General features: G+C 38.5%; 1 protein-coding gene across 5 annotated transcripts; it reads right to left on the bottom strand.

The window, feature by feature from the left end:
* Window positions 1-3121: 3121 nt before the first annotated feature.
* Window positions 3122-18481, bottom strand: CEP15 (centrosomal protein 15). Of its 5 annotated transcripts, none has more exons than XM_077760239.1 (6): window positions 18405-18481; window positions 17610-17721; window positions 16912-16992; window positions 15422-15545; window positions 5453-5527; window positions 3122-3538 (listed from the first exon to the last, which is right to left on the bottom strand). In XM_077760239.1, exons 3-6 carry the CDS (start codon window positions 16962-16964, stop codon window positions 3407-3409), a joined length of 384 nt encoding a protein of 127 aa, XP_077616365.1. In that variant the 5' UTR covers window positions 16965-16992; window positions 17610-17721; window positions 18405-18481; the 3' UTR covers window positions 3122-3406. The 5 variants fall into 5 exon arrangements, with proteins under 5 accessions (XP_077616365.1, XP_077616366.1, XP_077616367.1 ...); XM_077760240.1 differs by having other exon boundaries at window positions 18372-18479; XM_077760241.1 differs by lacking the exon at window positions 18405-18481 and adding an exon at window positions 18184-18249.
* Between the last annotated feature and the right edge of the window lie 601 nt (window positions 18482-19082).

Raw genomic sequence — 19082 nt, 5'->3', positions numbered from 1 at the left:
CTTGCTTCAACTTAAAGCTTTCTCAAAATAATTTATCTTTCCCTTCTCCATATTTTCCACAGAATGATCTCTCTCTCTGTTTCTCTCTTTGTCTCTCCCTGCCTCCCTCCCTCCCTTCTTCCTCTATTAGAACTCCCTATATAATTCATACCTTCTCTGATGAGTAAATTTTTCGCCAGAAACTTTCTTTAAAAAAAGAAGTCATCTTAGTATCCTAATACAAAGTAGATGAGGTCAACTAGACTGTTAAAATGACGAGTGTTTTTTAAGCCATGTAGCTATGTTTGGACAATTCTTGAAACAGGGAGGGTGGTAACTCTATAAAGATTTAAAACTTTTTCATTTTTTTAAGATTTCACTAAATAAAGGAATGTGAAATAAAAGAAATAAAAGAATTCACTAAATAAAAGATGAATAGAATAAGGAAGGAAAAGAATCTATTTTGTGGATAAGCCACATTCATGGACTTGTGCATTAAATTTCATACTCTAAGGCCTACCTGACAGCGTTTGAAGCTTCATACCTTACTCTTGGGATTGCAAACCCTGGTTTTTCATAGACTCCCGCCCCCTGGCCTGTCTCTAGTTCTTGCAGAAGTGAGTCACCAAGTCACTTTAATTCTGGTTCAAAAGTAATTATACCCTCATATCTATCGTATTTTTTTTATGGAAAAGGGGTTGAAACGGAGAAGACCGAATTGTGAGAAAGTTAGATTATTACAGTCCTCCAGTCTTCAGCTGACAAGTGAAAACACCTTGAACATGATGCCCAGGAAACCCTGTCTATTTGACCTCCCTTTCATTCACGCTGCTCCTCACCCCGGGAAAGACCAAACGTCTGGTTCCTAGAGTGCTGGACTTTCCCTTAGTCAAGTGTATTTTTTGAAGTTTGGAGAAAAGTTATGGCTCTTTCTGTCCTTAGTATTTCATAGTTGAATAATTTCATCTACTGAAAAGTATAAAATGAGCTTTGAGTATTTATGCACCTCTACGTTTGCAACAATCCAAGGAAGGCCGTACAAAGAAAATCTTGAAATGGCCTTGATTTTGAAAATCCCATTATTGTAAAAAGACAAAAACCAAAACCCAAACCCCAAAATACCAACGTCATAGTGTACATGAATAGTAGGTATAATGTAGCAAATGGTAAGGATGCTGAATTAGCAGGGGTTAGGGTGTGGAGGATGAGGGAGTATGAGTAGATGGCCTTTATCCTTGTCTGATTCCTAATTAAGGCAAATACGAAATATACGTTAGATACGGCATTTCTTCTCTTCTTAAAGAAAATGGTATTTGGAAATTCCTATGTAAAGCTAGTTTGCCATGAGCAATATAAAGCCCTTTAATGGGGGTATCTAGGTCCCTATGGATATATTTTTTTAAACATGCACCATGTGGTGCAATCTGTTACAGTCTACAAGGAGGGAACAGGGGGAGTTCGGTGGGGGCCAGGAATAAAGTCATCTCGGGGAATTTTTGAGGTACTCACTAGTAATGGAGGAAATGATACAGCTAAAGCCTAGAAATGACATCCATCCTGCCCTAGGTGGTAACCCAGGCTATATTAAATATACGCTCTTTTTTAGAAACAATTTAGCAAGTTAGTCAATTTAGGGGAGGAAAAAAACAACCTTTTCTGACATGGTTAAATTGCTATTCATTTTGTATTTTAATCTAACCTACTGGTGATTTAATTTACAGAACTCAAAGGAAGTGTGCGCTCAAATATTTGAGGATGTTAACGTATCAACCACTGTTTAATTTTGGAATGTGCCTACTAGCTTGACACAATATTTTACCATCTCAACAAATGTTTAGCCTTTTTTTTTCACTTGACTAAAGAGAAATAAGTTTCACATCACTTCATTCACCTTCTTATGTGCATATGCTGGGAAAGATTGGATGTTAAAAAAAAAAAAAAACTTCCTCATGTTCTTTTCTACTACATCTAAATCTGTTTACCAATTCAAAGCTGCTAAAAAGCCCTGCATTCTCCTGCTAAATCAACTGGATGGCTAGAAACCAAACTGTGATGTAACAGGAAAAAAAAATTATCAATTTATTTTCATGTCAGAACATTCTTGAGAAGGTATAAATTGTTCTGGTCTCCATGCCAGTTTTCTTTTTTCTTCCTTTCTCTGTCTTCCTTTTTTTAAAATTTTTATTTTTTTAAAGGCTTTCAGCTTTTTAAGCCGATACTTTTTATAGTTATATAACAGTTCTAATATTTTGTGACATTTTGTATTGTGACACTATAGATGAAATTGTCATCGGACTGACATTCTGTGCTGTTTATTCCTTAATTACAACTGTTAACACTGTAGAGAAGGATGTTAATCTGCCAGCGCATATTATGAAAACAACGTTATTGTTACCCACACCAACACCCACTCAACAGGATATTTCCAAGATGGTAGTTGAAAGGAACTTATCAGCACAATGGACGTTTCAATATAGCTTTTTTTTTTTTTAAGCTTATCCTATCTTCTTTTAAAAACACAAACCAGTTTGAAATTTAAACTCCTGAATGGTAATCAACATATAGACTCCCCTTACTACAAGGAGCTGTGTCTAATAGTTAGAAAAACAAATTTTTTTTTTTTTTTTTAGTGCTCAAGCAGTGGAAGACTGAGGAACCTCAGAGCTTTCTGACAGATTCAGAAATAATGAAAATAGAAGGGAGAGGGAAGGGCAAGTTTAAAGATGAAAAGATGAGAAGAGTTACTGATATTTACAGGGTCAGCAATCCTTAAATAAATTAAGTCAAAATCCAATAACCATTCTCAGTTCTAACAGGTGACTTTTTTCAGAACCATGTCTGAGCCTTCCTGAAACTGGCTACTGATGAAATCCTTTATGGTTTAGTTCTTTCCTCCAGAACCTTCAGAGGATTGATTATCTATAAGAGACAAATCCTATGAAGCAGCTAAGTGTCTATTTTCCACTTATGAAAAGAAACTGTAATAATGGGCCAACACCCACGTTGATCCTGTGCGGACCCCAATCCCTGTAATAAAATAACCAAAATGATTCTAGAAAATGTCAAAACAGCACAACCAGTATTCACTGTTGACATGAGAATGACTAGAAATGATTTTTTTTTTAAAACAGGACACACATGCTTATTTAGCAACTTATTTAATGAACAGCCCACTTTTTAGTATCAGCTTTTAACACTAACACTTCCACGGGTTTAGCAGAAAGCAAATTCTTGAGCTGAAAGTAGTATTAGGTCTAACAGTGATAACCTGAGGCTGTCAGCAGATTGTCAGATCTTGACGGTCACTGAGGAGGCAAGGGGACAAGGCGAATGTACTCGATTCCTAAAGTTCCTGAAATGATCTGTATCTTCTTTAATATTCAGCTGTACTAAACAGGTTCTTTTGAAAGAGTGTGTGAAGGAGTTATCACTGCGCCTCATTTCGAGTGGTATTTTCTGCTTCATTTTCATTTTCAACACCGATCGGATATGGTGCTCTTCCTAAAAGAAACTGTTCCCATTTGGGAATATATTCTTCTACTGATGCCCAGTAAAGAGTCTGGGGAAAAAAAAAAAACAACATCCAAAAGTAAAAAAGCATATCAAGCAATTGAACTTGGCTCTTCATAATAGTCTAAATGTTTATTCACTGCAGTGTGTGTATGCGTGTACACACACACACACATACACACATATACGTAGAATGCACTTCCTCTACAGAATATTTTATGTTAATTTTAGAAAGAAATCTGGCTACTTACTAGTGTTAATTTTCAAATTTCTCAGTAAAACCAGCGCCTGGCAGAATTACAGGTTTTAGGATTTTATTGTGATTTTACACGCCCTCTTGTGGCCAACCTTGTGATTATTACCAGTGGAATCATTTATGGCTACAATCATTAAATATATTGGGTTACTATTCCAAATCTCATACTAAATGATTACGCATACTAAAGTTATTACAATGAAATGATTAACCATGAACAACTGCTTTATAGTTGACCTAAAAAGACTGGACCTGGGATCAGGAACTGAAATATAACTAGTACAGGATTCAGATGAATGGACTCCTTAATTGAATGGGGAGAAACATTTAAAATATGCATCCACTATACCTTTTAGAGGAGCACGCAATATGGGAAGTTGTGATTTCTTCCCAATTTTTTTGTTTATTGAGAAAATAATCCCATGCAACCATTTTTCATTTAAATGACTTAGAAATTGAGGTACTGCATTATCGACCAGATTATAAGAAGTCTGGAGGCTACAGAGGCTCAGGCAAGATCACCGTATAGTATCCTACAAGCTTTGATAGTTTGTTTGCATGACTGCTCTAAGGAGGCTAAGGAAAAGTAAACTACCCAAAACTCTGTATCCTTGAAGGGCATTTTATATGAGATGATCACTATCAATCTCATTTTGGGAAATTCAACCAAAGAATTCCATAGCATTACGAACGCCTAATGAGTCACTCCGTGCGTTAACAAGGTACAGGAGTTCTGAAAGTCGAAAATGGTGAACGGTTCTACATCTCTGTGTATCTATGCATGTGGTCTGAGAAATAGCGTGACACGTTTAAAATAGAGGTTGTCCTGCTGTGCAAGACTAGCTAAGAAAAATACCAACCAACGCCTGTGGTTGGGAGTTTCTCCACCATTCATGGCTGGATTAACCCCTATTGTGTGGGCCCAGTATAGGCCAGAGTAAGGTATTGGTGAATTCAACAAAGAAAAAGACATGCCCAAGGCACAACTTTGTACCGTAGTTCATTCTATTCCTTGATCACTGCCTCTTCTTACTGCTCTAGATGACACAGAAAATCGAAGGGCAAATTCTCACCCTTTAATTTTGAGTCTGTTCACATCCCTGGTCAGGCAGCAAGCAAAACTGTATTTGGAAAAGGTCATTAGGAACATAAAATTCAACTATTCTATATGGAGTAAATTTCCTTTCATCACAGACATATTCATATACCAAGTCGGGTTTATTTTTGCCAACAATCTTCCCAATCTGTTCTTGAACTGAGCAAAATAAAACAGACAAAAGCCACACTACACTGCATGATAATATGCATTGAAATAGCATTGGTTGAAATTTGGTGAAGGGACTGAACTACTAACATTAGCCAACAGGAAAAGCACTTTGGTTAGGCATGCTGTCATCTTAAGATGTAGTGCATACCGTCGGCTATAGTTTAACAGGGTAGTTGTTTCTAGAGGAAAAGACAAGATTTTTAGAAAATTTTCACATGACACTTTGTGTGTGGTTTTTTTTTTTTTTTACACATCAAGATATTTCTTGATCACCTACGTACAACGCACAGCATTATGGACATGTAAGGATCAATCAGACACATCTTGTTTATTTTACTGAATAAACAAATCTGGGAAATACACAGAACCACAGTTAATTTACAACATACTATTAACAGAATGGCGTCCCTTCTTATACTTTTGTTCTTTAAGATTCTCACCTCAAGAGAAACCACCTCTGGTGATGGAACTGAGTGGCTCCGGGTCTGTAGAGACTTTTCTGCTGCTTCTATATCCTGTGATAGGTATCAGTGCTTTAGAAACAAAATGTATTTACGGAACCGACACAAATGGCACCTGTAATAGCAATGTCTATATCCAAATCTCTCAACTTTTTTCTGGATGTACAGTCTGAACTGAAGGAAGGGCATTGATCACTAGCTAGGTAACCAGTTTCAAATAAAGGAGAGTTTCTTATAAAAAAAAGTGGGGCAGCATGGGGGGCACTTTCAAGGTCTTCTATTTCATTTAAAATAGTAAATGGCAATAATTCTTGCAAAATGGACTTTGCTCAGGATACTACCTTAGCTCTAAAACCATTCAATACAGGGGCGCCTGGGTGGCTTAGTCGGTTAAGCGTCCGACTTTCGCTTAGGTCATGATCTCACGGTTCGTGGGTTCGAGCCCCGCGTCGGGCTCTGTGCTGACTGCCAGCTCAGAGCTTGGAGCCTATTTCAGAGTCTGTATCTCCCTCTCTCTCTGACCCTCCCCTGCTCACGCTGTCTCTCTCTCCTAGAAATAAATAAAAATATTTTAAAAAAAAATAAAATAAAACCATTCAATACAGCCAGATGGATAAAACGGTTGAATATTTAGATACTAAAAACAGTCAGCTAGTTGGACAACCATGCTACCTTAAAAGTGAAACGTTCTAGGGGCGCCTGGGTGGCTCAGTCGGTTAGGCGTCCGACTTAACTCAGGTCANAGCGTTCTGGGCCTGATCATGGAAGTGGTATATTAATGTCACACATTTCATCTGTTCAGTGTTCTTTTTATTTTATGCTTCGGCAAATTCTCCACATATTTAAAAGAAAGTCAGTGAGGTAACTCAGTACTTTGCGGGAAAACCCGTTTCACTATACTTTCTAGACTTTTAGTGCTAGATTTCTAGGGTGATCTCGATGGCCAGCTTTACTGTTAGGTTGTACATCGTTCAGCTGATGGCCGTTAAGCACTGTACTTTAATTTGTAGTTGAATTCGGGGGTGTGTGCATTTTCTCTTACGGTTGTAGAAACACAAGGGTAATTAATTACACTTAATTCATACCCTGGTAAAGATGTTACCTTGATATGTGGAAGAAGTGCATGCCTAGAAGTGTCGAACGCTCCAAGTCGTTTGTGAAATGCTGAGCTCTGTTTCATGCTCCCCACACTGGCACCTATGTTGTCTTGTGCTTGCTTATGTTTGTCAAGTTCACAGAGGCCTTGGCTGAAGGCCGTGTAAATTTTGTCTCTCCTTTGAGCTTAGTGAGTTGATCGAAAAGAGAAAGTTCTCTGATCCATGTACGAGCATTGGAGCAATCCAAGCACAGGGCTGTTGGACAGACGGAGAGCGAGGGAAAAGGGCGTGGGAGTGGGGTGTGAAGAATCCAATGCTGAACAGGAGAAAAGAGCGAGCAGATGGTAGCGGCGGGAGCAAGGAATGGGTGTGAAATGTAAAAGGGAAAAACAGGAAATTCCCTAAAGGGACTCCCCAAAGTTGCACAACCATTAATGCACCTGCTGTCTAGAAGAAGGTGATTTGAAGGGGAAAACCATCAATTTAGGGATAAAAAGCCCATCTATTAGCACTGTCTATTCCCTACCAGAAGTTTATAGCTGAGACACAGGCTACAGAGCTTTTGATGCTGATGCCACAATGAATAGTGAAGATTAACTCTTCTGCGATTGCACTGAGACTGTAGAAGGTCCTGGAACTGTTATAAATCAAACAAACAAAAGAATCCCAACTCCATTTACACCATTATATGAACAGTTATAAATTTACTGTTCGTGGTAGATCTAGGTGCTACTTGGACCTGTAGATAAGATTATAAACGTTTGCCTTAAAGCCCAGAAAATCAGGATATTGAGTCTCTCTTCTAGAAGAGCAGATTTGCAATGAAAGAGTAGACATGAGCAGGGATCCATGGCCTGGTAAGACGGGCGTGTGGTTAGTAACTTGACTGTCAGCTCGCAGCATTTCGACAAGGGATTATCACCCTTCCAGAGAACTTCTTTCTCAAGTGAGATTTTACTTTCTTAGCTGTTTTGCTTACCTCTCCTACTTCTCTCTCTCCTTAGCTGGCTCCTTTTTTCTCTTCTTAATCCTAAGTGTGGGCTTTCTTAAGATTTGTGACATCTGTCCTCATCTTTTTACTTCTCTCTCCAAGACTGCCTCGTATCGAGCTTCAGCTATTCATGTAGAGGGATAGATAACTTTTCCTAGCCCTTATTTCTCAACCTAGTAAAACTCCTCTTATTCCTCCTGAATGTACTGAATATCCACCAGTGGGACTTCTCCTCCCCTAGACACCTATGCTACATCTGTCTTCAACTGTTCTTGTTCCCTGACATTTAAAAATTCAAAGATCCGTAGACGGATCCTTCAAGATGTCTCCTCTAGCTTGCCGTTCTGTGCTCTGGCCTGATTACTGCACTTGCTTGTTCAACAAATCGGACTTGGACTCAGGCTTAGACGATGTCTCATTTCAACCACCTATGGCATTGATTAGTTTTGTTACAATTACTGCTTTAAATAGGTCTTTATGTAGTTCAGAGAAAAAAAAAGGGGTACCCACTACAGAGAGGATAAAGTATGAATTCCTTAGCCTGAGTGAAATATCTTGGCCTTCTGTAGCAAGTTATATCCTATTACTTCCAATGAAGAATTTTCTCTTGGATTATACATTGTTAGAAGGTAAGGACTATGTCTCCTACATTACAACCTTTAAGCGTCCGAGAATCTAATCAAGTGCAGGGTATGTACTAAATGCTTAAATACTCATTACATAAATAAATGATTAAGGTGTCAAAAGTTTCCTGAGTATAAATGAAAAGCTTAACAAAAAAAAAAAAGTACTCTGAGGGGCCAGAGAAGAAAAAAAGCAGATGAAAAGAGGCTAGACTTCCCTGACTAGGCCTTGTTATCTTCATTTTTACAGATCAGTCACTGTATCATTTAAAAATTTATACAGTTATAGGACAAATGAAAAAGCAATCACTAAAAATTGAAAACAAAAGGAAACAAATCTATTGGCTATTGGGTGGCAGAAGCACATCGAGAAAAAATACATCAGGTGGTCTTAGCACATGGTCATTTGCCTAAGCAGCCATAGTGAGATCTACCCCAAGGACAAAAAGAATTGTAAAAAGTATCTGACTGAAAGCCATACGCAGTGATCTTCCTGTTGCTGGCAGTACTATCTACATTATGGGACAAAGTAAATGAGTAGTTATTTTGGTACCGGGAACTTATTTGCAAACTGAGATTTTTGGTTTGAGGGTGAAAAAAAGAGTTAAAGGTTGATGATTTTAAGTTAAAAGTCTTGTCATCATGTAATCACAATGGAATTATTGATAGGAGCTCTTGATGACTTTGACCTTAATCGGGTAATAAACACCCGATTAAGGGCTCTAAATATATTTTCCTATCAAAAGGATCTACAGCTCCTTGGAGAAACGCCAGTTCCAGGTCTAAGCAACAAATGCATAGGATTAACCAGCTAGATATCATGATACCAGAAAGAAAGGAAACTACTAAGGACTACCAAGGATCAGGTCAGAGGCATTCAGGAGCTAACTTGGAGGATCCCACTTGGTAAAAATGGGACAATTTGAGCATCAGTGGGAATACGAATTGAACTGGGTTGAGACCTTTCAAACTGCAGCCATATTTAAAAATACCGATTGGTCAGATGGTGACCAATTGGAGGATACTAGAGAAGCAACCTGCTATTTTCTAAGACTAAGTACAGAGAAAAGAATCCAGCACTCATCATGATTTTCGTAGAGGAAATGTACTTTAGTATAACTAAATAACTGCTGAGGGCAGGTTCATCTTCTTATAATCAGCAGGTGAATGAGAAGGCATAAAAGAATGCAAATATCACTGTTTGGAAGCCCTAATAAGCCATGTAGGCCATGATCACCAGTGACGGCCAACATTCCAGAAAGAGAGACACCCAGTCATTGCGAAAGTTTTCTCCCCCAAAACACTGAACCTGATCATGCAGAGCATTAACATGTGGCTGCTGTGCACTTTAAAATGTGACAAGTCTGAATGTAAAATAGACACTGAATTGTGAAGGCTCAGTAAGATTATTGGGATGCACACTGGTATTATTAAAAAAAAAAAAAGGGCTCAGTAAGAAAAAAGAAAAAAGGATTTACTAACTTTCAGTAGCAATGCATTTGAAATATGAAAATTTTAATAGGTTACATTTAATGTTTCTTTTAACTGTATTAAAAATGGTTACTGGGAAACTTTAAATTACTTGCATTGTATTTCTGTTGCATAGCACAACTTCATCCTATCAATTGATGGAAATAACGGGGAATAGAGGAACATACTAAATGATACCTCAGCAATGGAATTAGTAATATCCAGACTGTGGGAAACTCTATAGGAGAATCGAGCCCATTCCTTCAACAAATAAATTCAAAGAGGTTAAAAAAAAAAAAGGCAGAGGGAACTTCTAGAGATTTGGGAAACATGTAAGTCAACTACATACTGGATTTTATTTGGATCCTAGATTTAAACATATGTAGAAACCATGCTTATAACTTAATCAGGGAGGGGCACCTGGGTGGCTCAGTCTGCTAAGTGGTTGATTTTTGGTTTCTGCTCAGGCCATGATTTCAGGGTTTTTTGAGTTAGAGCTCCACATCAGGCTCTGCACTGACAGCAATGAGCTTGCTTGGGATTCTCTCTCTCTCTGCACCTTCTCTGTTTGTGCTCTCCGTTTCTCTCTCAAAATAAATAAGTAAGCCTAAAAATATTTACAAAGTTGATATGGGAGATGGGAATCTCAACTGAATATTTGAGGAATTATTAATTTCTTAAATCCATCTTGATATTGTGTGTGTACTTAAAATAGCCCTTGTGTTTGATAAACACTGAAACAGATGTATACCAAAATGTCTACAGGTGACAAAATGTCCTGTCTGAAGAGTAGCTTCAAAATCCTTTGAAGGGCTGGCAGGGGGTGAAGGTGAGGAGTGTAGATGAAACAAGATTGGCTGTTTTGATAATTATTGAATCTGGGTGATAAGCACATGGAAGTATATTCTTCTATTTCCTTTTCTACATAGGTTCAAAATTCTCCCTAACAATTAAAAAACAAGTTTCCAGTATGGATGGAGGTGTAAATGTTACTCTATGGCAGTATTTACCAGCCTCTATAAATAAGTTGACTCGGGATTAGGAAAGATACCTATGAGCACAAAAAGTGCTGAGATTTCTTCCTTTCCCCCTCACTAGACCTGTCCCTCCCTCTCAACCCAGCAATCGATATCTCCCTATAAATATATACAGTGAAGCCAGCTATGGCTGGGCTGGGTCTAATTGTTTAATCTGCTCAGGTACCATTTCTGGGATTGCAAAAAGAAGATGCAAAGGCATGAGATACTGGGTCACTGGTACAAGCAACATTGAAGCATTTGTTAAACTTACTCTTCATTGGACTTGGAGAAAAGTGAGGAATGTGAGTAGGAAAGCAGAGAGATGTGGTGCTATAAGTTATTGTCTGTCCCGGGGTGCAGTTTGTTCAAGGCTCTAACCACCAGCTGCCCCAAGAAGGCTTCCAGGGTGCACCTTAAGGGAAGCACTTGTCATATCACTAATCTGCTGTCATACCCTCCCATTCCTTCTCACCCTTGGAGGTTTGTCCATCTTCCTCACAAGATGATGTTTGCTACCACAAAACTGACCTTTTGGGTTGAACAGTTTTGTCAGTGGGTGGGGATGGGGGCGGTGCGGTAAGGAAGGAGGTGGCAAGAGATGACCATTTACATCATGGAAGTATTTATAGAAACAAAATTCTCTCTTCCAAATCTGTTTGTTTTTAAAAGGCAGATAAATTTCATTTTATTTCATTTCTGGGAAAGTAACAGAAACTAACAATCCACTATCATCTATGACACTTACTGACTAAACCCTCAATGTGAGTTTTCTTGTCTACTTAAATTCATGTTCATTCTATTACTAACACGCATGAACTGTTGGGATTGGTCTTTTCATTATTATTCCATTTTAAAGACATTCTTTGATTTTCTTGCTGATTTATTTTTCCAAATGCATTTAGAGAAATTCTTTTGGGTTTGATACAAATTTTTGTGGGGTTCTATTGAATCTAAAAATAACATTGTGGGGCGCCGGTGCGGCTAAGTCAGTTAAGCCTCTGACTTGAGCTCAGGTCGTGATTTCACAGTTTCTGAGCTCAAACCCCACATTGGACTCACTGCTGTCAGAGAGGAGCCCACTTCAGATCCTCTGTTCCCCCACGCTCTCTGCCCCTCCCCCACTCATGCTTGCACTCTCTTTCTCAAAATTAACTAAAAAATAAAAGATCATGACAACTGGTTTTATAAAAATAATAGTTTAAAGAAAATATGTTTTCCCATCAGGATTAAGGCCTATGTCTCCATTAAAATTTTCTCTTAAATCTCCCATTGAAGTGTAATAATTGGAACAATCATGCAAATCCCTTGTTAAGAACATTCCCAAGTATTTTATAATTTCATTACTAATATGAATGTGATTTCATATTGTACAGGTGTATATATAGGGCTGTTAAGGATTGCTGTATGTTTACCTTTTATCCATTAATTTTACCCAACTAATACTAGTTGTAAAACAACTTTGGCTTTTCTACATATATAGCCAGAGCATTTAAAAATACTAGTGTTATATATTCCTTTCCAAAAATTAAGGCTTACTCTCTATTAGTGTTTCTTGTATTGGTTAGAGCATCTAAATAAGGTCAAATAACGGATGGTGATAGAACTCATCCTTATTTTGTTATTAGTATCTTTATAAGAATGCTTCCAAGTTTTAGTGGAACATTTTTAAAGTGTATTCTGAATTTAAGTACATAGTCTGATGTAACTGAAAGTGTTTTTGACAGGGGTATTAGGAGTAGTTAGTTACCTTAAGATTTCCTCATGTCTAAATTAAGGAGATAGGGGTGGCGCCTAGGTGGCTTAGTTGGCTAAGCATCCAACTTTTGGCTGAGGTCATGATCTCAGAGTTTGTGAGTTCGAGTCCCGCGCTGGGTCCTGTGCTGACAACTCAGATCCTGAAGCCTGTTTCAGATTCTGTGTTCCTCTCTCACTCTGCCTCTCACCCACTCATGCTCTGTCTCTCTCTTAAGAATAAATAAAACATTAAAAAAAATAAAAGTAAGGGAATGGGGTAGTCAGTGGTTCTCACTGCTCCTTAGAACTACATCAGAGCAGACAAGGAAGGATTACATGGGTGGGGCTTTGGGCCAAAGAAGGTCCATTTTTTACCTATTTTAAATCTTTGAAGGGGGCGCCTGGGTGGCTCAGTCGGTTAAGCATCCGACTCAGCTCAGGTCATGATCTCAAGGTTTGTGGGTTTGAGCCCCACATCAGGCTCTGTGCTGACAGTTCAGAGCCTGGAGCCTGCTTCAGATTCTGTGTCTCCCTCTCTCTGCCCCTCTCCTATTCATGCTCTGTTTCTGTCTCAATAATAAGTAAACATTAAAAAAAAATTAAATCTTTGAAGAAAAGCTTTTATGCTAAAAAAAATTTTAAACCTTCAATGAGAATTCAATCTACATGCTTTTTAAAATTTCTCCCAACTGAAAATTCTGTGATCAAGTCCTATTTATGTTACTTGCCCAATAATCTCTTTACAAAGTTTAAAACAAAATAATAAGAGGGAAAGCAGGAAAAAAATTGCATATACAACGATTCAAAGTCTGTTTTTTAAAAAAAGGGAAAGAGACTGGATGTCTGTGAGCAAACACAGGATCTGGGATATAACAGCTCAGTAAATGCTTATGAAAAGACTGAAAGGAAAAATACAAAAGCATACTAATTTCTAGTTGGGCGGGATGATGTGGAAAAAAAGCTATTTCACGGGTGCCTGGGCGGCTCAGTCATTTAAGCATCTGATTCTTGATTTGGCTCAGGTCATGATCTCACAGTTCATGGGATCGAACCCTTCATCGGGCTCTGTGCTGACAGCTCAGAGCCTGCTTGGGATTCATTTTCATTCTCATTCTCTCTCTCTCTCTCTCCATCCCCCTTTCTCAGCCCTCCCCTGCTCATGCTCTCTCTTGCTCTCAAATAAATATTTACAAAAGTATGCTATTTCATCTTTACTCTTTCAAGTTTTTTTACAGTGAGAATATATTTTATAATCGGGGGAAAAAAACCATCCCAAAACACTACGAAACTAGGTTCATTATCTTCCTTCTAGGTAGGACAATCGTTTCTTAGCTATTCTTCTTCAATCCAAGCTCTCCATTCTTCAAATCACATTGCATATGAATAAGAAATGAATCTTTTCGTAAATACCCGTATGTTTCTTATAGAAGTCTCTTTTTCTTTTGCTCAAACACTTTCAGTACTGTATTATCCCTACATATCAAGTCTCAGATTCTTCAGTTGGTCTCACAAAATAAATCCAACCTTGCTTCCTGTGGCTTTACAAGGTAGTTAGCTCAAGGTCCCGTGAGCGTTAATAGGGCTATTCATTCTTCTGGTCTTGGTTCTTCTGTAAGAATGCAGTAGAATACCTTACCTTCCACCTATTCAAACCCGTCTCCAGCCTAGCTTCCACTGTCACCCTTGTTAGAATATTTTAGCTTTTGATGAGTTTTTATACTTAGTCTTACAGTGCTGAGGATTCCACATAACTTAATGTTTGATCTCCTAAGATCTCATGTTTTGTGTGTGACAACCTAAGGTCATCAGTTAAGCCTATGAGCTCTTTGATGTAAAGAACTCTGAATTCTTTTGTTGACTCCACTTTCTGCTGAGAACTAGCTCAGTAGTAAGGACTCTCTGGGCATTCACCAAATACTTGCTCCCTCAAAGGAAGACGAACTTGAAAAATCCAAATAATACCTGTACCTGTTGCAGGTAAGTAGCAACAAGCCTTCAAGCCTTCTAATTTAGGTTTTCTGACTTTTCACAGCAAATTCCAGATTATCCTATATATTTCCATTTAAAAATAAATATTGCAAACACCATTGGGCAAGTAAGACATATGGCAACATAGAATGCTTTGGTAGCACTATGGCTGTGACTTAAATTACTGTGGATCAAACTGCCAGAAGCTGAGAAGATAACTGAATTTCCCTCTTCCTTTATCCTCTAGTGACTACAGAAGATAACTATATCATGCCTATCGATGAAAATATTTAACAATAAAAAACTGAAAACACTGCTTTATAACTTAAATAATATAGCCTTACTACCAAATGTTTTAGTCATAGGATCTCTTGGAAGCTTGAATGGAAGCAAACTTTAGGGTTTTAATTATGGATGAAGCCATACAATTCTGGAAGCAAAGTATAGCAAGCAGCCAAAAATGTTACACATATGATTTTACTCCAAATGGGCACATTGGCCAAATGGTGAGGCCCTGCGCAATCACATACTTTGACCACCTCCTCCATCACTATCAAGAGAGATCTGGGAAATCTGTTATCTGATCTGTTAGAAATGAATTCTGTGTGTTGACTGTGGCCCCAATAGGGCAAGCTCAAATTGTTCTTTTTATGACGTTAAATAGTTGTGAGTTGGATCTATCTAAAAACGTTAGAGAGACTTCGTGGGGTTTTAGGATCTCCCCATAAGTAAAAGAAGATAGAAAGCTACATCTTATATTTATTACTTCTTGCACGAAGGTGACCTTTAAATTCCTTTTGTGGTCACTGATTTTTGTGATTGATTAAAAACACTTAGCTTAAGCAAACTTCCATTTTTTTTTTTCATTTAAAAAAAATGAGATTCCATATGTAACTTATCTAATGAACATGGGTTTAAAAACTAGATGGTACTTCACTCATTGTATTTATTACTGCAAACAAATTATATACATCAAAATTATGAAATTCACTTAAAATATTTTTTGCAAAGGTGAAGAAAAATATACTCAAGTCATGGAAACTTACCTTTAAGAGACTAAGGTTCCTTTTAAAAGCAGTCTCAGCTGCTTGTATCTGAGATGTCTTTTCCTTGTTTTCATCTAGAAATTTATTCTCCATTTGTTGAAGTAACGTTAATCTTTGTAACACTCTACAAAAAAATGAAGATTTTATAAAGTTGTTTTATTAAGGGAACACTTTTTGCTTGACTAATACAGAAGTATATTTCTTAACTGTACCTCAATTCAAGTTCAACCTATTTTCAAAGGCAACTACTATATCAATTATTAAGACAGCAGAAAACTTAGGTAGTTCAGTAAGTCTTAGATATGGGTAAAATTGTTTTTATTTTTATTACCGTATCTACTGTAAGTACATGCTTCTGTTTTTTTTAGCCTCTATGGTCTTTGCAATTATCTTAGAGTGTTAAAACATGTTTTAATTTTTGGTGAAAATGCAAACTGTAATACATATCCCTTTGTATACATACTTATATATACCTCCCCACACACATACATTGATATAACTTGCTATACGAAACCTTCTGCTTAACACTTCAATACCCCTGAATCTCATGTTACACATTTAGAATTGCGCTAAACTTCCATATGTTTGAAGAAGCAATAAAAATATTTTTTTCCTCTTTTTCCAAGAGAAAGATGATGGTTCCATATATGAGTGAGAGGCTGTGTGTATGTATATGCATACTCGCAACAAGGTGAAACAGTAATTCAAGAAAGATGTAAAAAGTTGTAAGTAAATTATCAAACTACTTTGTTATATATATTTTAAAAGTGTCTCATTGGTCAAATGTTCATTTTCCAGGTTTCTTGGTCCTCTTAAATGATTCATTAAAAAAATGGCAGATGATAAAAAATACATGAGGGTAGAATCAAAATTGAGTAATTTGAACTTTTTTTTTTTTTTTTTATAAGGAAAATACCTTAGAAAGCCAAGGAAGAGGGCCTGGTAAAGAAAAGAAATTAAAGACAACCATGGGAGCCCACAGAAAGGGGGAGGTGGAGAAGGTTAATATCAAGGATAAGTGCTGGACTGGTTATATAATTTGCAAGGCCTAATGCAAAATGAAAATATGTGGCTCCTTAAAAAAAAACAAAACTATTAGGAAACTCAAGACAGCAATATTAGAGCATTAAACCAAGCCTGCTCTGGGTAAGAGGTTTAGAGAAGTCCATTAAAGATCATTAAATACCAAAAATAAAAACCTAGAAGGGTGAGAAGGGTAAATTTATCTAGGTAATAGCAAAGAAAAATAAAAAGAGAACATAAATAAATCTTTAATCTTCATTATTTTTAAGAGATTGTGACACTGCCTAACACCAAAATCTCTCAAATATTAGAAAATGTAAATTACACATTTTCAGATTTTTAATACTTAATATATGTGTCATTTTAATAAATGACATATTTTAATTTTTAATTGTGCACACAATATTTCAGTGAGAAAGCCAGCACAACTTACTCATTTAGATACGCCTTTAAAAAAAAAAACTTACATTTCTTCATGTCTTTTAGAAAGGTGAATTTCTTGAGCAAACAAGGAAGTCATCTTTAGTCAAAGCTGTCTTACAAGCTTTCTGCCAAATAATAAAAACATGTACAGTTACTTCGACCACATATCCTCATCTTTTCAAGAGTTGATTGTTTTATTACCTCAACCCATTGATTTAGAAGTGAAAAATAAAAATTGAGATGTGATGTATAAAATGAAAGAATGCATTTAAAACCATTTTTATTTACGATGCACAGCTTTTCATATGCCAGATGCATCCCTAAACACCATGAATCAGGTAAACTAAACATTTCGCATTTCCTCCTCTTATTTCCTCACACTTTAACCTTAATCTGAGTTGAAAACAAACAAGCAGCTGGTACTAAGACTAGTAAACATTTTATTGAATCAACAGAAAGAAAAAAAATTCACTCTGTAAAATTCAACACAGGAACATCATCTCTCATGCATGTGCATACACACATAGAAAGGCAAACAAGTATGAGAACCAACTGGAAACTCATGGTCTTTCTTTTATTGGAAGACTGCCCAGTTCTCCCATCTCTTTTCCAAATAAAGTATTTTTCATGTGTAACGGCGGGGCAAGAGTACAATTGTTTCCTTCACTGTACCCTGGGTGCTCAGGACTCCTGCTGGGGGAGTCTCAGAAAGTCCCTTTTAATGGCACATGAGCAAGCTCACCTTAACTGAAGAGCCCGGATCAATACAGAAAAAAGATCAAGGGAAGTGCTTGGAAGGCTCGGAGCCTGAAGGCAAATCATCTGGTTGTGTACAAAAGCCAATGGTGACTGTCCTAAGGGAGGGGAAAAACAAAAAAAAACAACAACAACCAGAAATGAAATTCTCTCTTGGGGCGAAGCACTGGCTTTCCTCAATTTTATGGATTAAAAACTGTCGCTAATCTCGGAGTGTCCTGCACGGACAGACTGAGCTCTTGCTTCAGCGCACACGCATGGGAGTGTAGGGCATGCAGCCCAGCCAAGGAAGCACTGCCCTGCCCTCATCGGGGTTCCTTCTAAGGGAACCGACGTGTTACGTTCAGCACCACGGTCAGCAACCACTCGCAGGCCCGCCCTCCAGGATCCAGTTACAGACTTTCCTCTAAGATCGCCGCAGGCCAATCCTCGCCGCCTTCCTCCTACTTTTGAATGCAGCGTCACGGAAATCCCCGAAAGTTACTCCGTGGTAACTTCTTTTCCGTAACGCCCGCCATCAGCACTCCAGGCAAACCCAGGATAAATGCCGCCTTTCGCACCGAAGAGCCGCACGGCCTCAGAGTCCTCAATCCTCCGACCACTCCAACTCCTGCATAGCTTCTGCCTGGAGGAATCACGACTTTCCCTCATCGCCCCAGCTCTACCCCTTTAACAACATCCTCCTCCCGCGCCACCCCCCCCGGCCCTGCGGGCACTGGCACCCTTCTTGGACCGTCAGGGCACCCACCCGCGGCCCGTAACGCCGTGGAACTCCACTCACTTAGCCGCACTTGGACCTTTTCGGTAAAGGCTTCCGCTACCGTGCGGACGCCGGGTCCCAGCACAGGCCTGGGCGTGGTCACGCTGCCATCGTTGCGCACGCGCGACGAGGTGGCGTAATCACGTTGCTATAAAAGGCGGACCTCTGGCGCGGCATATTTTCCCAAGCTGGAGTTCCGAGCCTTGCGGAAGCCTTTGGCCGTAGCTCAGGGTCAAGGCCTTCTATTTTTTTATTTTTTATTTAAAAAAAAAATTTTTAATGTTTTTTATTTATTTCTAGGAGAGACAAAGACAGCGTGAGCAGGGGAGGGTCAGAGAGAGAGGGAGACACAGACTCTGAAGCAGGCTCCAGGCTCCGAGCTGGCAGTCAGCACAGAGCCCGACGCGGGGCTCGAACCCACGAACCGCGAGATCATGACCTAAGCGAAAGTCGGACGCTTAACAGACTAAGCCACCCTGGCGTCCCAGTCAAGGCCTTTTAAAATGAGACCTGATTCTGTTCAAAAGGCTTCAGAAAGGGAAGCTAGGAAGTCACCGAGTATGGACGGGGGAAAACACCCTTCCAGGCGCTCCAAAGTGTTTGAATGGTCATTACAGTGAGTAAAAGCACTTTAATTCAAAGGTCTACACCTTGGCAGTCCGTTGCTGAGCAGAGGAGCGGAGCTCCTGTCCGCACTCT

The sequence above is a fragment of the Crocuta crocuta genome, unplaced genomic scaffold (genome assembly GCF_008692635.1).
Source record: "Crocuta crocuta isolate KB4526 unplaced genomic scaffold, BGI_CrCroc_1.0 scaffold213, whole genome shotgun sequence".
Classification (NCBI taxonomy): domain Eukaryota; kingdom Metazoa; phylum Chordata; class Mammalia; order Carnivora; family Hyaenidae; genus Crocuta; species Crocuta crocuta.
The sequence above is the reverse complement of the archived record's forward strand: the minus strand, read 5'-3'. Positions and strand labels throughout refer to the sequence as shown.